Source organism: Myotis lucifugus, unplaced genomic scaffold (genome assembly GCF_000147115.1).
Source record: "Myotis lucifugus unplaced genomic scaffold, Myoluc2.0 scaffold_355, whole genome shotgun sequence".
NCBI lineage: Eukaryota > Metazoa > Chordata > Mammalia > Chiroptera > Vespertilionidae > Myotis > Myotis lucifugus.
The window spans coordinates 212,896-234,448 of record NW_005871403.1 but is presented as its reverse complement, the minus strand read 5'-3'; the positions used below and the strand labels follow the sequence as shown (position 1 = coordinate 234,448).

At 38.8% G+C, this 21,553-nt stretch overlaps 1 protein-coding gene and 1 long non-coding RNA gene across 13 annotated transcripts in view; both read right to left on the bottom strand.

Annotated features, from left to right (window-relative positions):
• NCOR1 (nuclear receptor corepressor 1) overlaps positions 1-21,553 on the bottom strand; it is a 238,392-nt gene that overhangs the window by 156,246 nt on the left and 60,593 nt on the right. For all 12 annotated transcript variants that reach the window (XM_023764861.1, XM_023764867.1, XM_023764865.1 and 9 more), the window contains 2 exons: positions 8,373-8,565; positions 1,308-1,490 (listed from right to left, as the gene is read on the bottom strand). In XM_023764861.1, coding sequence (XP_023620629.1) covers positions 1,308-1,490; positions 8,373-8,565 — 376 coding nt within the window. The remainder of the gene's footprint in view (positions 1-1,307; positions 1,491-8,372; positions 8,566-21,553) is intronic.
• Positions 1,829-2,612, bottom strand: LOC111828414. Its single transcript, XR_002832277.1, has 2 exons — positions 2,551-2,612; positions 1,829-2,116 (listed from the first exon to the last, which is right to left on the bottom strand). It is a non-coding gene; the product is annotated as an uncharacterized LOC111828414 (long non-coding RNA).

The window sequence follows — 21,553 nt, the reverse complement described above, 5'->3', positions numbered from 1 at the left end:
CAAATAAAGTTCATACTGAGCATCATCAACAATCCACACTGAAATCTTCTATTTAAATATCAATCCCCTTTTCAGAATGGAAGCAATCTTACTCTTAACACTCAAAAAAGCAAAAAAAAACTTGTACATGAATGTTATAGAAACATTATTCATAACAGCTAAAAGTGAACACAACCCAAATGTCCATCAACTAATGAATGAATAAACAAAACAGTATATACGTGCAAAATTTTATTCAGCCATACCAAGAAATGAATTGCTGATACAAGATACAGCATGGATAAATAGTGGAAACATACTAAATGAAAGAAACACGCTAAATGAAATGTCACATATTATATGATTCTATTTATCTGAAATGTGCAGAATATGTAAATCCATACAGACCAAAAGAGATTATTGGTTGCCAGGAGCAGGGACAAGGGGGACATAGAGAGTAATTGCTAATAGGTATGTGGTTGTTTTTCAAAGTAATAAAAATGTTCTGGAATTATATTGTGGTGATAATTGCACAACTTTATGACTACATTAAAAGCCACTGGATTATACACTTTAAAAGAGTCACTATTATGGTATGTGAATTTTTTATCTCAATTAAAAAATCCCTACACACACATACCACAAATAAAGAAAAATGACTAGCCACAATACAGAAGTTATCTGCTATACACATCAATGACAAGAGACTTGAGGAAATACTAGAAATAATAAAATGACTAATTGAAAGAAAAAAATCCCCATATGGAACACAAATATACCATAAACAATAGAAAATAAGCTCTATCTCATTCCTGATGAGGCAAAATGCAAATTAAAACCACAGTGAGAACTATTTCACATCCAACTGAAAAAAATTATCAAATGAAGGTAAGGCTATACACAAAATGGAACTTGTACATGCTACCATTGAGAATGTAAAATGGTACTGACATTTTAGCAAATTTGATATAATCTAGTATATGCAAAGATATGCATACTCTCTGGCCAAGCAATACCTTTCCTGGGCACATGTCCTAGAAAATCTGTTTCCACGTGAACCAAAAAATATAGCACTAGTATATGAAATAGCAACAAAATTAAAAACAATCCATCCAATAAGATCAAAAATAAAATGAATAAATAAGGTTGCTATTAGCATACAATAAAATAATACAACTGAGGAAATTAATGAATGAAACTAAGAAAACAACAAAAAAAATCAGAATCACAGAATAAATTTGAAATGTATAGAAAAATCAACATCATCTTCTTTAAAGAGACAAACATTCATTCTTAGAATACATTAAGCAGTAAAATCAAACACTTACTTGCTTCTTTTTCAGTTTATGGATCTGCTGCTCCACTTTAGCAATTTCTCGATCTACACGATCCATACTCTGTATTAACTCTTCCTTTGAAAGTTTTGAAGGTGAAGCATTTTGATCATCTCCACATGGTTGCCCAGAGATTGGAGAGGATGGAGCTTCATGTTTGCCTCCAAATGCAGGATCCTTTAGAGAAGAAAATCAAGAACAATTTATTTTTTAATATATACTTTTTAATTAATTTCAGAGAGGAAGAGAGAGGGAGAGATATAAACATCAATGAGAGAGAATTATTGATCAGCTGCCTCCTGCACGACGCACTGGGGATCTAGCCCACAACCTCCTGGTTCATAGGTCAACACTCAACCACTGAGTCACTCCAGCTTGGCAGAGAACAACAACTTGTTCCTCACTAAGAGCCAATGGTAGTGTCATGATTCTCTTAACTGAAAAAGTCAATTTTAAAATGTCAAATGATGGTCACTGGCTTCAATTCAACACGAACAGGAATCTCCAATCTGGGGTGCAGTTAAGAAGGAAACTTTATTTAGTGCAAACAGCTCAATAGTGCTACAGTGTGACTTTTAAAACAGCAAGGCTATGAAGCTGCCTTTGGGCCAGGTCCAGGTCCCTCTTCACTTAGGCAGCTCTGCTCTGCTCCACTGTGCTCTGCTCCAGGATGGTTCAGAGTCTCAGCTCTAGCAGTAGAAACAGTCTTCAGTGGAAAGTGCACTCTCCAAGCCAGAAGGATGCGGACTTATATAGAAAGAAGTCCCTGCCACAGGAAGGCTGGCTGAGTGGAAATTCTACAACTAGAAGGAAAGAGAAAAGCACACTGAGACTCAGAGGAGGTGCGGAAGTAAAGTGCAGAGGTACAGAGGCGAGCGAGGAGAGGGCTGGCAACTGAGGACGTGGTTGTCTTTTTCAATCGGAAGGGAGACTCAAGTTCCCGACTGCTCTGAACTCCAGTTCCAGGCGGGCGAGTCTCTGGGGACCCAGACTCATACGGGGAGGAAATGAACTGTCTGGCATCTGGTAGAACTCGAGGGCGGCTTTCTCTCAGAGGTGCTTGCAGCGATTACCAATTACTGAGGGACACTGAGACCTGGGGCCTCTTAGGGCAGGGCTGAGGAGCAGCCATAGCTGTTTGCTCCACCCTGTTGATTCCCTGAGACCCCACCCCACCCAAGCTGTGCCCAGAGGCTTTTGCATATGAATGGCCTGGCCCTTTACAATGTAAAATTACCTAACAAACTGCAGCTGGGTCAGAGAGACCCAGATCTTCCAAAAGAAGGCCCAAGGCCCCACAGCAGCTTGCATTGCTTCACAGCTGGGCCTCATCTGGGCACCTCCAAACTCCAAACAAAGAAGAAGAATCTGCAGATCTCTTCGTAGCTCCTGCTGGGTAGCCTCAGGGAGAGGCTAAATTAGCACCTCCTTAGAGATCCAAGAGCCAGTGTACCCAGTGGTCAGAGTGGGACCATCCAGATTACAACTCCTCAGATCCATAAGGGACACACTCAGGGGGCAGACTCAGTGAGCACCAAAGCCTCACTGAAGCAAGTCTTGCCCCATAAGATTGTCTCCAGCACAGAAGTTCTCCCACCGCAGACACAGCTGATTCTCACAGCCAATGGGCCTGGAGGTCAATTCTTCCCAGTGATACCTACAACAATCAAGGCTCAACTACAACAAGACTGTGCACAAAGCCCACAAAGGGATGCACCAAGAGTGTCCACCTCAGGTAATTGGGGAGGCTGAGCTACTGGGCCATATATGACACCTAGCACACAAAGCCACTCTATCAACACAGGAAAGCAGCCAAAATGCGGAGACAAAGAAACAGGTCACAAATGACAGAAATGGAGGAAAGCAAACTACTGGATATAGAGTTCAAAACCACACTTATAAGGTTTTTCAAGAATTTTCTAGAAACCGCCGATAAATTTAGTGAGATCCTCGATAAATCTAGTGAGACCCTCGAGGATATGAAAAAGGAGCAACTAGAAACTAAGCATACACTGACTGAAATAAAGAATATTATACAGAGATCCAACAGCAGACTAGAGGACCGCAAGAATCAAGTCAAAGATTTGAAATACGAAGAAGCAAAAAACACCCAACCGGAAAAACAAAAGGAAAAAAGAATCCAAAAATATGAAGATAGTGTAAGGAGCCTCTGGGACACCTTCAAACGTACCAACATCCGAATTATAGGGGTGCCAGAAGAAGAGAGAGAGCAAGATATTGAAAACCTCTTTGAAGAAATAATGGCAGAAAACTTCCCCTACCTGGTGAAAGAAATAGACTTACAAGTCCAGGATGCGCAGAGAACCCCAAACAAAAGGAATCCAAAGAGGACCACACCAAGACACATCATAATTAAAATGCCAAGAGCAAAAGACAAAGAGAAAATCTTAAAAGCAGCAAGAGAAAAACAGTTAGTTACCTACAAGGGAGTACCCATATGACTGTCAGCTGATTTCTCAACAGAAACTTTGCAGGCCAGAAGGGAATGGCAAGAAATATTCAAAGTGATGAATGCCAAGAACCTAAAACCAAGATTACTTTACCCAGCAAAGCTATCATTCAGAATTGAAGGTCAGATAAAGAGCTTCACAGATAAGAAAAAGCTAAAGGAGTTCATCACCACCAAACCAGTATTATATGAAATGCTGAAAGGTATCCTTTAAGAAGAGGAAGAAGAAGAAAAAGGTAAAGATAAAAATTATGAACAACAAATACATATCTATCAACAAGTGAATCTAAAAATCAAGTGAATAAATAATCTGATGAACAGAATAAACTGATGAATATAATAGAATCAGGGGCATAGAAAGGGAGTGGACTGACAATTCTCGGGGGGGGAAGGGGTGTGGGGGGGTGCGGGAAGAGACTGGAAAAAAAATCGTACACCTATAGATGAGGACAGTGGGGGGGGAGGGTAAGGGCAGAGAGTGGGGTGGGATCCGGGTGGAGGATAGCTATGGGGGGAAAAAGAGGAACAACTGTAATAATCTGAACAATAAAGATTTAATAAAAAAATAAGTAATAAATAAATAAATAAAACATAAAGAGGCCATCAAGAGTGCTGATGTTGCTAAGGGTGTGAAAGAAACAATGATCACAGGCAATTAAGAGTTAGAAAAACTTATTGATTTGGATAAGTGAAATGCAGTTAGCCAGTGATAGCAGTGATGTGAAAAAGCAAAGATGCTGCACCCCTGGAATGAGTGCTGAAAGTGATTTATTTAAGGCTAGTAAGTGATGGTTCTACAAATTAAACACGTTAAGCGCCCTGCCTGTTTTGTCTTCCCGACAGAAAGTATAGTGTCAGTCACTGGTGACTGACTGGGCACTTAACACGTTAAGAAAAGAAGTGTTTGTTTACAGATTAAACAGTACATTATACATATACTGTATATAAGAAAGGATAAAACAGAAATCATTTGGGGGTCTGGAACGAGTTAATTCAATGTACATGATTTCTAATGAGGAAAAAAATCAGTTTTTGAACAAACTGCTTCTCAAAGTCTTCCAGAACAAATTAAGTTCGAGAACCGAGGTTTCACTGTATACCCTTCCATTTATTTGTTTATTCTTCAATTTCTTCAATATCTTATAGTTTCCAGAGTATAGGTATTTCATCTTTTTGGATAAATTTGTTACTAGGTATTTTATCCTTTTTGATGGAATTGTAAATAGGACTGCTTTATTTCCTCCATATTACTCACTAGTAGTGTACAAAAACACAATAGATTTCTGTATGTTGATTCTATATCCTGTAACTTTACTGAAATCATTCATTATTTCTAACAGTTTTTTGGTGGAGTCTTTAGCGTTTTCTATATATAGTATGTCATCTGCAAATAATGACAGTTTTACTTCTTCCTTTTAAATTTGGATACCTTTTATTTCCTGTTTTGTCTGATTACTGTGGCTTCCAATGCTATGCTGAATAGAAGTGGTGATAGTGAGACTTTTTTTTCTGTGAGCAACTTGGTGGAGAACTGAAATGTTCAAGATGGGAGAAATCTGAGAACTGAAGTTTGACTGTACCTTGCTCATGGATTGGAAGAATGACTATTGTTAAAATGTCATTACTACCTAAAGCAATATACAGATTTAATACAATCCCTGTTAAAATACCAATGGCATTCTTGACAGAATTAAGAATTAAGAATCCTGATCTTAGAAGTTTTCATATTAAGCATATTAGCTGTGGGTTTGTCATACATATCCTTTATTATGTTGAATTATGTTCCTTCTATACCAACTTTGTTGAAAGTTTTTACCACAAAAGGATACTGAATTTTGTCAAATGCTTTCGCTGCATCTTTTGAGATGATTATGCGGTTTTTATCCTTGATTTTGTTAATGTGATATATCATATTGACTGATTTACAAATGTTTAACCATCTTTATATCCCTATGAATAAGCTTTTAAGATCCCTTTCTGCTAAAAGTTCCATAACTAGATATTACATTTGTGGCAATTTATTCAGTCATGGAAGAAGACCTAGTATATATTTTTAAATGCTGCAAAATACTTGTTTTATACCCATAAACTATTATACAGATATTTAGTATGATGAGGAGGGTATCAAAACTCCCCCAAGTTTAGCTCATTTATAGCTTATGACAAAGAGCTTTTCCCCACCCAACTTATTTTGTAAATTTTCATTTACATAACAGTTGAAAGTTGAGTATAATAGATATTTATCTTTCATCTAGATTCACTAGTTAACATTTTACTTTATTTGTTTTCTCTCTACACATACATACACACTTACCCTTTTTTACCTTGGCTCAACTATATGAAAATAAATTGCAGACAATCACTATGTCTTAAATCACTTTTCACTGCATAAAAACCCAAAGAAAATATGTGGGTATTTATTTACCTAATATCAGGGTGAGAAGAGCCATTATTTGTAAAGGTAAATAAATTATAAGGAAGAGATTTGCTAATAAAAAGAGGGAGAGAGTAAGAGATACTAATGTATGATAGTAAAGGGGTTGATATCTTTTTAAGAGTTTTAAAGAATTAGTTTATTCTCTCTAAAATAAATATTTATTCATTTCCTACTAAGTACCAGATTTAATGATAAGTAAAATGCACAATTTAAAAAAAAGATAAACTCTTTGCTTAATCCCTTCACCATTTTCTCCCTGCCCTGAAACTCGCCTCCCCTCTGACAACTGTCAATCTGTTCTCTATCTATGGGTCTGTTTCTGTTTGTTAGTTCATGTTGTTCATTGGATTTTAACACATGAGTGAAATCATTTGGCACTTGTCTTTCCCTGACAGGCTTACTTCACTTAGCATAATACCCTCTAGATTCATCCATGCTGTCGCAAGTGGTAAAAAAAAAAACAAAAAAAACAAACAAAAACCAGCCCTAGTTGGCTGCTCAGTGGTTAGAGCAGTGATGGCAAACCTTTTGAGCTCGGAGTGTCAGCATTTTGAAAAACACTAACTTGCCGAAACCGGTTTGGCTCAGTGGATAGAGCGTCGGCTTGCGGACTGAAAGGTTCCAGGTTCGATTCCGGTCAAGGGCATGTACCTGGGTTGCGGGCACATCCCCAGTAGGAGATGTGCAGGAGGCAGCTGATCGATGTTTCTCTCTCATCGATGTTTCTAACTTTCTCTCTCTCTCCCTTCCTCTCTGTAAGAAATCAATAAAATATATAAAAAAAAAAAAAAAGAAAAAGAAAAACACTAACTTAACTCTAGTGCCGTGTCACATATAGAAATTTTTTGATATTTGCAACCATAGTAAAACAAAGACTTATATTTTTGATATTTATTTTATATATTTAAATGCCAATTAACAAAGAAAAATCAACCAAAAAAATGAGTTCATGTGTCACCTCTGACACGCGTGTCATAGGTTCGCCATCACTGGGTTAGAGCATCAGCCCATAGACTGAAGGGTCACAGGTTCGCTTCTAGTCAAGGGCACGTACTGTGGTTTCAGATTCAATCCCTGGGCCCAGTTGGATGCATGCAGGAGGCAACCAAACAATGTGTCTCTATCACATTGATGTTCCTCTCTCTCTGTATCTCCCACTCACTTCCACTCTCTTTAAAAATCAATGGAAAAAAATATCCTCGGGTGAGGATTAATAAAAATAAAAAATAAAAAGCCTCATAGACACAGACAATAGCATGGTGATTACCAAAAGGAAAAGGCGGGGGGGGGGGGGGCAGTGATAGTAGAGGGCATAAGGGGAATAAATGGTGATGGAAGTAGAATTGAGTTGGGGTGGTGAATACACAATACAATATACAGATGATGTATTATAAAACTGTACACCTGAAACCTATAATTTTATTAACCAATGTCACCCCAATACATTCAACTAAAAAAAAGATAAACACAGCAACAAAATAAAGGCATAATAAACAAACATACATTTCATTAAAGAAAGGCAAATAATAATAAACACAAAGAAAAAGAGGTTTGATCTTAGTAGAGCCTTCTGATAAATACACATTATTTGAAATGTCACGAAATACAGCTGCATATTAAAATTAGTTATCTCCAAGATACAGAATTACAGGTAACTTTTTACTTGTACTAGTATTTGCAAGTCTCCTAAAGAATATACATTTTTTATATTAGAAAAAAAATGTTTTTTCTTTATAAATACACTTAATCCATACATAAATAGTATCTTGTCCCATGTTGCAAGTTAAAAAATTTCAGAAGATTATTTAAAATTTAATTTAAATTTAGGAAAATTATGGTAGTCTTGAGTACCTCTGACCACATTTTACAGTCCAGAAAGCCAGTACAAAATGCTTGAGAGTTATTCGATAGCAACTTTTCTTTATAACAGTCCTCAGATTGTTTTCATTTACTAAAAAATCTAAAGTACTGACTTCAAAAGTCTGGAACAATAAGTCTGTGGTTTTTCGTTTTATTTAACAAAATTCTTACTTTCCCATAGCACTAACCTTTAGAGACTGTAACTGGACTTTCTTTTAGGCGAGGTGCCTGAATTCAACTAAATAAATATTAGAGACTGACAGTTCCACAGAGTAAGGGAGCAAATATTTACCTTCTTCGCATCTGCAGAAGACCTCAACCCTTCTGGTAGCATGTGCACTAAAGGTAAGACCGTGGCACTGACACGCTGGAAATGGGAATCAGAAACCTGCTCCAAACGTGGTCTCTTGGATTCCAGTGAATCATGATCCACTGGGGATGGGCCTGGGTGAAACTGTTCATATCCAGGTCTCCTTTCTTGAGGCCTAATACATACAAAGAAAATAAACACTTAAAAAAGTTTAAGTGATGTACAACTTCCTACTAATATCCCTGGTTGGACTTTGAAATAAGTGAAAAAATTAGCTTACTTCCAGAATGAATCCCTGTCCCCTCCTCCCGCACCCCAGAAGAATATATACCTCACTATAAAATATTATAATTTTCTATTGAATTCCAATAGAAAAATATTCTGCAGCAGATTTGGAAGTGCTAGTGGTAAAGAAATGAAAGATGTAGTAAAAGATTTCAATTTAGCCCGGCCAGTGGCTCAGTGGTTGAGCATCGACCTATGAACCAGAAGGTCACCTTTCGATTCCCAGTCAGGGCACAAGCCCGGGTTATGGGCTTATCCCCAGTAGGGGGCGTGGAGGAGGCAGCCGACCAATGATTCTCTCTCATCATTGATGTTTCTATCTCTCTCTCCCTCTCCTTTTCTCTCTGAAATCAATAAAAAATATTATTTAAAAAAATTTCAATTTACAGAAAATTTAAAGTTGCTGAAGAATATCTATAAAATAATACATTTCAACCTATAATTATTGAATTCAGTATAATCTAGAATAACACCATTCTTAACCAATAAAAAAAAAAAAAAAACACAAGCAAAAAAAAAACAACCCATAAATTTAGCCCTGGCTGGTGGTACAGTTGATTGAAACATCATCTTGTACACCAATGGGTTGGGGGTGGATATCCAATTAGGGAACATACCTAGGTTGCAAGTTCGATCCCCAGTTGGGGTGTGTTCAGGAGGTAACCAATTGATATTTCTCTCTCACACACTGATGCCTCCCCCTCTCTTTCTCTCTCTCTCTCTCTCTCTCTCTCTCTCTCTCTCTCTCTCTCTCTCAACAAATGACTTGAGTTGTGAGGTATTATGGAGACTTAAAGAAAAGTCTCCTAACTGGAAATGCAACACTGTTTTTGAAGATATAATTCCGACCCCCCAGACATGTATTCTGTTTAGTTTCCCCAAGTACGTAAGTGTCTTGAAGGTCCGAAATCTGACTTTGATTTCTTGAAATAATGTACCATGCAGAGTACTACAGATGAAAAGTCATTTGACTTTTCATATTCTACCAAGTTATTTACAGAAGTGATATTTTACTTTATGGCCAAGCTTTAAAAAGAAATGTCTCAAAAATAACGTTTTCTAGGAGTACCACAATATGTTTATTTTTTTTATGCTTGTAAGAGAGAAAATACCACAGTGATTATGCCTTCCTCTAAATGTTTCCATAATATTTAGTCTCATCTCTCAGACTGAACAAGGTATAAGAACAATGAGAATGTAAAGCTTTGTCTCATTTCAACTATCCTGGTGGCACATATCTGGATGAAGATTACATTTTACAAACATTTTTATCTTCTTGACATTTTATCATCTTTCCATAGGCTCAAAAAAACATTTCATTGAAATGATAATCACTGGATTTCATTTTTTAGGGTAGATGATGAAATAAGCCCTGAATTCCATAAAATTATAGTACTTCAAAAATTTGAAATCTCATGTAAGATATAAAATCTCATTATCTTCTTAAAATTCACAATGACATCACGAAAAATAGTGGAGTAGGAAGCTACTTGTACTCAATATAGTATTGCGGGTTGTCAAAGCACTAGACAAGAAAAATAAATAAAATGCACCCAAAATGGAAAGGAAAAAGTATTTCTCTTTGCAGATGGCATGGTCTCATATCTAGAAAACTCCAAAGAACACACAAACAAACAAAAAAATGTTAGAGCTAATAAATGAGTAGAGCAAAATTACAGGATACAAACAAACATGGGAAACTCAGTTTTTGTTTTTATAATACATTTAAAAATATATTTTATTGATTTCAGAGAGGAAGGGAGAGGGAGAGAAAGATAGAAACATCAATGATGAAAGAGAACCATTGATCAGTTGCCTCTTGCACGTCCCCTACTGGAGATCAAGCCCGCAACCTGGGCATGTGCCCCAAATGGGAATTTAACTGTGACCTCCTGGTTGCTCAATCACTGAGCCACACTGGCTGGGCCAAAAATCAGTTTTATTTCTATACATTAGCAATGAATAATCTGAAATGACATTAAAAAAACAATTCAATTTGTAACATCTAAAATAATAAAATAGGAATAAATTTGACCAAGAAGGCTCAAGACCTACAGCTTGAAAAACACAAAACACTGCTGGAAGAAATAAAGGAAAACTTAAATAAATAGTAAGACATCATGTATTGAAAGATTTAAGATTGTTAAGATGACAATACTACACAAAGCTATCTACAGGCCGCATGCAGCCCACAACAAATATTTTTGCGTCCCAGCCTTTATAACGGTATATAAGAAATGTTTTAATGAAAAATTCGTAACTTAATTTTTACAATATCCTGTTATACATAATTATTAATAACAAACTACAACATGCGCTAATGACTGATTACTATCATTGTGATGCATTCATTTCCTTTATGTGCCTTACGCGCAGGCGCACCATTTCTCTCCACTAATACTAGCAGCAAATATTTTAGCAGCCGACTGCCACGTCATTAGTCTTGGACTGACTTGTTTGGTGTGCACAACAGGAAATACTTCACTTTGGGAGAACAAGAAAAAAAGGTTTATTTGCGTTACACTTATTAATTTGTGCAGTTATTCAACGTCTGGTAAGTTAATGTTCAAGAAAAAATGTTTAATTTTTATTAAAATGTTATATTATTTTGTTAACGATTAGTCATTTATTTTAGCCCTTTGTATTCAGCATGTCTTTATCGAAACAAACCTATGTTTCTATGAAAATTGAAACTTTTGTTTTTTTGCAGCCCACAGAAACTTAAACCTTGTTTATTTGGCCTGTGTTAGTTAACTTTTGAGTTTGACATGCTTGATCTACAGATTCAATGTAATCTGTAATAAAATCCCAATGGCGTGTTTTGTTTTGTTTTTGGAGAAAGAGAAAAACCCATCATAAAATTCACATAAAATCACAGGGGAATCCAAATAGCCAAAACAATTTTGGAAAAGAAATACAAAGTAATAACTGACACCACAGAAATACAGAGGATTATAGGAAAACTAGGGGCCCGGTGCACGAAGATTCGTGCACTGGGGGGAGGGGGGGTGGAAGAGGGGTCCCTCAGCCCGACCTGTACCCTCTCCAATCTGGGAGCCCTCTCCAATCTGGAAGTTTCTGTCTGTCTTTGCAATCATATGAGCGAATTGTCTGAGACCCCCAACCCAGTTTGGTTTGTTGCTCACAGAATAAGAGGCATTTTTTTTTTCCTTTGCTCCATTGGTGGAGATTTCCTGGAAGTTTTAGGATATCTTCCCTTAAATTTTCCCTAGACACTCTGATTTTACTTATGTCTCTCATCTTTGCTTTCCCTAAATCCCCAACCGCAACAGTGCTCCAGGCTCACTTTGCTCTAGTGTCTACGAGAGCCGTCTGCCACCAGAACTACGATTCCCAGCATTCCTGGTGCTCCCTGCGCTCTGGGCTTCCGCTTCCGGTCCTGGGGCTGCCACCAAAACTACTATTCCCAAAATTCCTGGTGCTCCCCACACTCTGGGTTTTTTCTAACCGAGGGACCCACGTCCCCCCAAGCCTCCGGCTCTCCTGCTCTGCTCTCCGTCTGGTGACCGAGGGAGCCACATCCCCCCAAGGGAGCGACCGAGGGAGCAACTGAGGGAGCCACGTCCCCCCAAGCTGCCGGTTCTCCCACTCTGCTCTGTGTATGCAAATAACACGCCATCTTTGTCGAGTTAATTTGCATACCCACTCCTCATTGGCTGGTGGGCGTGGCTTGGCGTAGCGGAGGAATGCTAATTTGCATGTTTCTCTTTTATTATATAGGACTAGAGGCCCGGTGCACGAAATTCGTGCGCTGGGGATGGGTGGGGGGTACCTTAGCCCGGCCTGTGTCCTCTCGCAGTCCAGGACTCCCTCCCTCCTTACCGCCCACCTTCTTGCTGCTTCCTACCGCTTGGCTTGCTGCTCCTTAGTGCTGCCGCGAAGGCTCCCGCCACCGCCGCTGCACTCCCCAGCTGCCCTGGCCCCTGCTGTGGGTCAGAGCTCCTCTGTTACAGCAAAGGTTTGGGTTCACATTCTGCCAGGGCACCTACTTGGTTTCAGTGATCCCAGTCGGGGCTGACTGCTGCTCAGGAAGTGACTGAGGACCATGTGCTCTAGTCATTTGGCGGGGAGCTGGGGTTCCATTGCCAACCTGGCCCACTCTGATCCCCACTACCCCCGCTCCTACATCAAGGACGACTTCAACTATGGCAGCTGCGTGGCCTCCGCCAGTGTACACATCCGCATGGGTAGGTCACCCTCTCTGTGGCTCGCCAGGTGTGGCTGCTGCACAGTCACCGCAGAGGCGGATTTCCAGGTTCCCAGGGAGAGCGCCCTCCACGCCGGACTCCCAGGGAGAGCAGGGTCGGAGGGAAAGCACTTCGCCTGGAGCAGAGGACCCGTCCTGTGCAGGGCTCGCAGGGTTTGTGTCTCTGATCCTGCCCTCAGCAGCCCCAGCGCCGAGGTGGTGGGCGTTGGGGCTGCTGGGTGCCGCCCCTCCCCCCCCGCGGGTTTGTGTCTCCGATCCTGCCCCCAGCACTGTGGTGGCGGGGCTTGGTGCTGCTGGGTTCAGGGCCCCCCTGCGGGTTTGTGCCTCTGATCCGGCCCCCAGCAGCCCCAGCACCATGGTGGCAGGGCTTGGGTCTGCTGGGTGCTGGGCCCTCCTGTGTGTTGTGTCTCTCATCCGGCCTCCAGCAGCCCCAGCACCGTGGTGACTGGCCTTGGGTCTGCTAGGTGGTGGGACGGTGGGTTTGTGTCTCTGGTACCCCCAGCAGCCCCAGCACCCTGATGGCGGGGCTTGGGGCTGCTGGGTGCTGGGCCTGCATGTCTGTGTCTCTGATCGGGCCCCCAGCAGCCCCTGCAAGAATAGGGCTTCCTTGGGGCCAGTGTGCCACCAAGCCCTGCCACCCAGGACCGCACATGGGGGTCCCGCCCACTCAGGGCCGCACATGGGGGTCCCAACCGACCAGGGCCGCAAACGGGGGTCCCGCCACCCAGGGCCGCACACAGGGGTCCCGGCTGGGGGCGGGGCTTAGGCAGCACACGGGGGCCCGGATGGTGGCTCGCGCTGGCCTGCCCTGCCTGCAGTATACAAATTAGCCGCCATCTTTGTTGGCGGTTAATTTGCATATCACGCTGATTAGCCAATGGGAGGCGTAGCGAAGGTATGGTCAATTACCATGTCTGTCTATTATTAGATAGGATAGGATATTACAAACAACTATATGCCAACAAATGGTACAATCTGGAATGGGTAAATTCCTAGAAACGAACTATCATCTAAGACTGTATCGAGAAGAAACAAAAAATTTTAACAACTATTACCAACTATAACCAATAAAATCAAAGCAGTAATCAAACAACTCCCAACAAAAAAAAGTCCTGGACTGAATGGCTTCACAGGTAAATTTTACCAAATATTCAAAGAGAACTAACACCTATCTTTTTCAAACTATTCTAAAAAATTTCAAAAAAAGGGGAGACTCACAAGCTCATTTTAAAAGGCCAGTATTATCCTAATTCCAAAACCAGATACAGTAGGTCCTCAGGTTACGTGGGAGATCCGTTCCTACAGTGCAACGTAACGCGATTTTCGCCGTTAAGTCAGAACCAACTACATAAGCACCTACATCACTCACATGGAGCACATACACAGCAGTAATGAAGTGAAACAGTAAAAAACATTTAAAATAAAGATAACAATTCCTGACCTTTACTTGTGGTAAATAAATAATAAAAAACATAAAGCATATATGTACATACGTCAAAAATGATGGAATTTTTTTTTAATATAAATAAATGGTAGATGGCGATGTAACTACAAAACAACGTACGTCAAGTCCAACGTAACCCAAGGACTGTCTGTAAAGACACTACAGAGAAAGAACATTATAGGCCAATATCCCTGATGAACATAGATGCAAAAATCCTCAACAAAGTATTAGGAAACTGAATTCAGCAATATATTAAAAAGATCATACAGCATGATCAAATGAGATTTAATCCTGGGATAAAAGGTTGGTTCAATATCTATAAATTAATTAATGATTTACATAATGTGATATACATAAACAAAAAAGATTAAAATCATATGATCATATCAATACATGCAGAAAAAGCATTTGACAAAAACCACCACCCCTTTATGATAAAAAAATTTTTTAGCAAAGTGGCAATAGAGAGAGCATACTTCAATATAATAAAGGCCATATACAATAAACCCATACTGAAGGGGGAAAAAACTAAAAGCATTCTTTTAAGATCATGAACAAGACAGGAATGTCCACTTTCATTAAGCTTATTCAACACTAGAGGATCGCTGCACGAGATTCATGCACGGGGGGGGGGGGGGGGGGGGGGGAGAAGGGGGGTAGTCCCTCAGAACAGCCTGCACCCTCTCGCAGTCTGGGGCTCTTACAGTCCAGGACCTCTCACTCCTTACCGCTTGCCTGCAGTGGAGGCGGGAAAGCCCAGAGAGCCCGGCTTCTGGCTGAGCGGCACTCCCTCTGTGGGAGCGCACTGACAACCAGGAGGCAGCTCCTTCATTGAGCATCTGCCCCCTGGTGGTCAGTGCACGTCATAGCGACCAGTCATTCTGCAGTTCGGTCAATTTGCATATTAGGGTTTTATTATATAGGACAGTACTGGAAGTCCTAGCTACAACAATCAGACAAGAAAAAAAAAGGCATCCAAACTGAAAAGAAAGAAGTAAAATGGTCATTATTTGCATATGACATGATACTGTATATAGAGAATCCTAAAAATTCCACCAAAAATCTACTAGAACTGATAACTGAATTCAGTAAAGTAGCAAGATACAAAATAAATATTCAGAAATCAGCTTCATTTTTATACAACCATAATAAACTATCAGAAAAGGAAACTAAAGAAACAATACCATTTATAATTGCATAAAAAACAAAAACAACTCGGGAATAAATTTAACCAAGGAAGTAAAAGACCTGTACTTGAAGAAGATACAAATAAATGGAAGCACATACCCATGCTCATAGACAGAAAGAATTAACATCATTAAAATGTTCACACTACCCAAAGCAATCAACAGACTGAACACAATACCTATCAAAATCCAAATGGTGTTTTTTAGAGAACTAGTAAAAATAATCCAAAAATTTATATGGAACTACAAAAGACCCCAAAAAGTCACAGCAATCTTGAGAAATAAGAACAAAGTTGAAAGTCTCACGCTACCTGATATCAAGGCTACAGTAATCAAGATTGCATGGTACTGGCATAAAAGCAGACACATAGATCAATAGAACAGGATAGAGAGCCCAGAGATAAACCCACAACTATATGGTCAATTAGTCTATGACAAAGGTAGCAAAAACATACAATGGAGTAAACACAGTCTATCCTATAAATGGTGCCGCAACAATTGGACAGATACATAAAAAAAAATGAAACTAGACCACCTTCTTACAACATATACAAGAATAAACTCAAAATAGATTAAAGACTAAAATGTAAGATTCAAAACCACAAAACTCCTAGAAGAAAACATAGGCAGTAAAATCTCTGACATTTCTCTCTACAATATTTTTTCTGATATATCTCCTAAGAAAAGAAAAACAAAAGAAAAAACTAAGCAATGGGACTATATAAAGCTAAAACATTTTGCAGAGCAAAGAAACCATCAACAAAACGAAGACAACCAATTAATCAAAGAAGATATTCGCCAATGATAACATTAGATACATCAAGGGTTAATATCCAAAATTTATCAAGAACTCATACAACTCAATACCAAAAGAACAAACAATCCAACTAAAAAATGCACAGAGGACCAGAATATACATGTGAAAATATGCTTAACACCACTAATCCTCAGAGAAAGTGCAAATTAAAACCACAATGAGATATCATTTCATACCTATCAGAATGGCTGTCATCAATAAATCAACAAACAAATGTTGGCAAAAATGTGGAAAATAGTGAACCCTCCTTCACTGTTGATGGGAATGCAGACTGGTGCAGTCATTATGGAAAACAATACAGAGGGTTCCTTAAAAAATTAAATACGGTACTACCATATGACCCAGAAAACCCACTTCTGGGTATTTATCAAAGAAATCCAAAACACTAATTCGAAAAGACATATACAACCCTATGTTTACTGTAGCATATTTTACAATAGCCAAGACATGGAAGCAACCTAAGTGTCCAATAATAGATAAGTAGATAAAATGTTGTAGTAAATATATACAATGGAATTTTACTCGGCCATAAAAAAAGAAGGAAATCTAACCTTTTTTGACAGCATGGATAAACCTAGCCGCAGTGGTTCTTAACCTTCCTAATGCCGCAACCCTTTAATTCAGTTCCTCATGTTGTGGTGACCCCCAACCATAAAATTATTTTCATTGCTACTTCATAACTGTAATTTTGCTACTGTTATGAATCGTAATGTAAATATCTGATATGCAGGATGTATTTTCATTGTTCGCGACCCACAGGTTGAGAACCGCTGACTAGACGGTATTATGTTAAGCACAAGAGGCCCGGTGCACGAAAATTCGTGCACTGGGGGAGGGGGGGTCCCTCAGCCCGGGCTGCCCCCTCTCAAAGTCTGGGAGCCCTCAGGGGATGTCCCAAGATGGCTTAGGGCCCCTCCTCACAGGGAGCAGGACTAAGCCGCAGTATGGCCTCCCTCCATGGGAGGCAATCGGGCCGATCAGGGGAAGGCACCGCACCCATCATACTGCTGCTGCTGCTGCTGCTGGCACCACAACTGCCTGCCCTCAGCTCTCGCAGCCGCCGCGGCTTTGTCCGGAAGGACGTTCGGCTGTCTGGTCTAATTAGCATATTATGCTTTTATTATTATAGATAATAAGCCCAACAGAAAAAGACAAGTACCATATGGTTTCACTTATATATGGAATCTAAAGAGCAAAATAAATGAACAAACAAAATATAAACAGGCTCTCAGATACAGAGAACAGACTGATGATTGCCAGAAGGAAGGGGACAGAAGGGGCTGAGTGAAAACAGTGAAGGAATTAACAACTACAAATTGGTAGTTACAAAATAGTCCCAAGATGTACTAGTAAAAGTACAGCATAAGGAATATAGCCAATAATATTGTAATAACTATGTATGGTGCCAAGTATGTACTTGAAATATCAAGGGGACCACTTTGTAGAATATCTGATTATCTAACCACTATGCTATATACCTGAAACTGATACAAAATGAAACTGAATATAAACTGTAATAGAAAATAAAATTTTAAATGTTAAAAAATAATTATAACATAATGATTATATTTCAATCTGGAAGGTTTTTTCAAATAGAGCACCTTACAGATACTTTTATATACTTTGGTGTTGAATAAAAGTGTGATAGGTTGATCAATATAAGACTTTGTATAATAAAAACATATCACATTAAAATAAATTTTGTGTAAGGAATGACTAAATGAGTTCCAAGAAAATACAGTTTTATTTTAAGTGGATGATGGTCTCAAATCACTATAGTATTTAGATTCCATCAGATAGTTTTAAATGCATATTGCAGCAGGGGTTTTTTAATGACAATTTTCAATATGACAAATTATATTCATTTTTCAAACTTACTATGAAGAATTTTAGATGTCAATTTAAAATTACACGGCAGACTACAGCTTTTCAAAATTCTTTTGAATACATGTAAGTAACAAGTTTGAAGACCACTGTTTTAAGTTTTCCTTTCACGCTCCTTCAGAGGCTTCTGTCTCTCAGTGTCTTTAGATGTTAGAAATCATACAGGTTCATCTTTAAACTATTGCTCTTCTCAATTTTCATACTTCCTCATTCACTATAACAATCTGTATCTTAAATCTAGACCAGGTACAGGGAACCTTTTTCTGCCAAGGCCATTTGGATATTTATAACATCCAACTTAAAAATTAGCCTGCTATATTTGGTCAAACATTTAATTAACTCACCCCTAATACCTTGGCAGGGCCAGACCAAATGTATTTGGGGGACTTATATGGCCCTCGGGCCAGTTGTTCCCCACCCCTGATTTAGACCCTCCCCAAGCATCCTGGATACATCTCCACCTGGATGTTTCATGGGTACCCCAAACTTAATTCATACCAACTCAAGGTGTCTTACATTGTTGCTCTGTCCTTAATCTCTATCACAGTTGCTGGAACCAACAACAACCAACAAGTTGGAAACCTAAGATTTATCCATGTTTACTCCCTCATCTTTGCCAATTGCCAGGTCTTGGAAGTCTTACCTCTTAATTTACTGGTGTGTCTCCTCTCCATTTCAATTGTATCGCCCTATCTTACGCACATATTCTCTCTTTCTCTTACAGGTCCTCTACGTGTTCTCTGTTGCATCTAGTCTTTCCAAGTTCACCCTCCACAAAACAGCCAAAATATATCAAAAACAAGCATCCAGCATTAGGTTAAGGGCCAAGCTCTTCAACATAGCACTTAGAACCAGAGCCACTCATTGTTAGCCTGGATGGAGATTTTGTTTGAAATTTCTATAAGTACATGCAACCTTCTGGTGTACAGGACCCAGCTAACTGCCTGAGCTATCTTTCAGCCCTCAGCTGTCCCCTCAAATAGGCACCATTGCTCAGGACACAACCTATAAGAACTAACTTCCAAGTACTACATTTTGCCTGTGAGATTTACCAAAGCCAGAAAGTGAAATATACCCAGTGTTGCAGGGGAGCTCAAGGCATTGCAGGACACCAAACAATTAAGACAGACAGAGCATGGAAAGCTCTCTTTCCATTAAAAAATCAGATTTTTCCCATTTCAGCTTGCTGTTCCTTTTTAGAAGAACAAAACCACTGACACATTAATAAGTAAATATAGAATTTAACATTTAAAATTTCAAAAAATTCAAATGTACTCTGAAAATCTTTGTGAAAACAATTACAATTATATACTGGGAGTCCTGATGAAGCTAAACATGAAATGTGCATTCTAAATTAACATTTTTGCCTTTTAAAAAATAATACCTATAGAATGTTGCAGCCAATTTGGAAACAATCTGGTAGTTTCTCAAATAGTAAAGTAATCTTAAACGTTCATTTATATCATCGAACAATTCTACTGCAAGTTAAATTACCAAGAGAAAGGAAAATAAATGCCACATAAAAATTTGTGTATGAATGTGCATAGCAGCATTATTCATAATAGTAAAAAAGTAAAAACCAATCAAATTTCAATTGATGAATGGATAAACAAAGTGAGTATCCAAAAGCAGAAACAAAAAACAAGAACACCAGATTTTCATAATAAAAATGCTGTAGACTTTTAAACATAAAAGTTCCTATATTTTACTGACTTTCATTTCTTAATACCATCTTTAAATACCTTTAAGCTCTGGCCAGTGTTCTAAATGATTAGCGCATCAGCCTGTGCACCACAGGGTCTCAAGTTCAATGCTGGGGGAAGGGCACGTACCCCCCATGTTGCAGGTTCACTCCCCAACCCTGGTTGGGGCCCATGCGTAGGCAACCAATCAATTCTCTCTCTCTGTCTCTCCCTTTCCCTTCTACTATCTCTAAAGAAAAATCAATGGGAAAAAAATATCCTCAGGTGAGGATTAACAAAACAACAAAAGAATCACAAACTGTATTTTTTAAGAATATCTGTTTTATTTTTATACAGATATGAGAAAAAAAATATGTAATAAAGCTTAAAATGGAAAGAACTGCTGCTATATACCAGATAAAAGCTTCTTTATCACAAGAAAAGTAGTTCCTAAAAAATTCCTGTTAAAGGGTAAGGAAAACATTATAAAAACCATTAAAAAGGTGAAATTTTAGCCGTGGCCCATGTTTCCCAGTGGTTACAGCACTGGCCTACGAACCAAAGGGCATGTACCAAAGGGCATATACGTGGGTTGCAGGTTCAGTACCGGCCCCAGCTGGGGTGCATGGAGCAGGCAACCAATCAATGTGTTTCTCTCATATCTCTCCCTCCCTCCCTCTCTATCTCTTGCTCTTGCTCTCGCTCTCCCCACACACATACCCTCCCTCCTTTTCACTCTCTCTCTAAAAAAAAAAAAAAAGGTAAAACTATCTTCAGGTGAGGATTAACATAGCACTTAGAACCAGGGCCACTCACTGCTGGCCTGCAAAAAAAAGATGAAATTTTATTTAACATTTCCATTATATAAGTACCAACTCACTCCAACCACACTTTTCAAATTCATACCTTTATACATTCTCCCAATATTTACCGTACCTCTACGTGGGGTAGTTATAGTCTTTTTACTTTGTCAAGAATTATTATTGACATTCTGTTATAATACCATAATTCATCTATATAACTCATATGGACTTTCTACTTAAATGAGTTTATGGCATCTATTCTCTGTTTAGCTAGATCCCATCACCTACTAGAAATTGTTTTTTAAAGTTTTAGATGTCCAGTGTTTTCATGTCTAAGGATGTCTATTGCTTTTATTCTTGAACATGTCTGGCATAATATTCTTGGATCTCAATTCCTTTTTCTAAGAATTTTGTAGCTATTGTTCTACTATCTTCTGACACTATAGAAATTTGAGGCCAGACCCTTCTCCCCATCAAAGATTTATTTTGCTTACTGGATTCCTGATTATTTTACTTACCCTTGAACTTTAATAAGTTAACAAGGATCTGTCTAGATATTGATCATTCTGTGTAATTTTTTCCTAGAGACAGGTATAGGTATTTCTTATCAACTTTGTTTACTTTACAAGGAAAAAAAACGGATTATTTTATTATGAAATTTTTTCCCCTTTACCATGTTCTTCATCTCAGAAACACATGCTCATATGATACATTGGGTGGTTGTAATTTGTCCTTCAAATTAATCAACTTCTTTCAAATTGCTTTCATCTTTGTCCTTTTCTTCTGCATTCACTCTTATTATCTTACAACTTTCTTCCATAACAAAGGTCTGA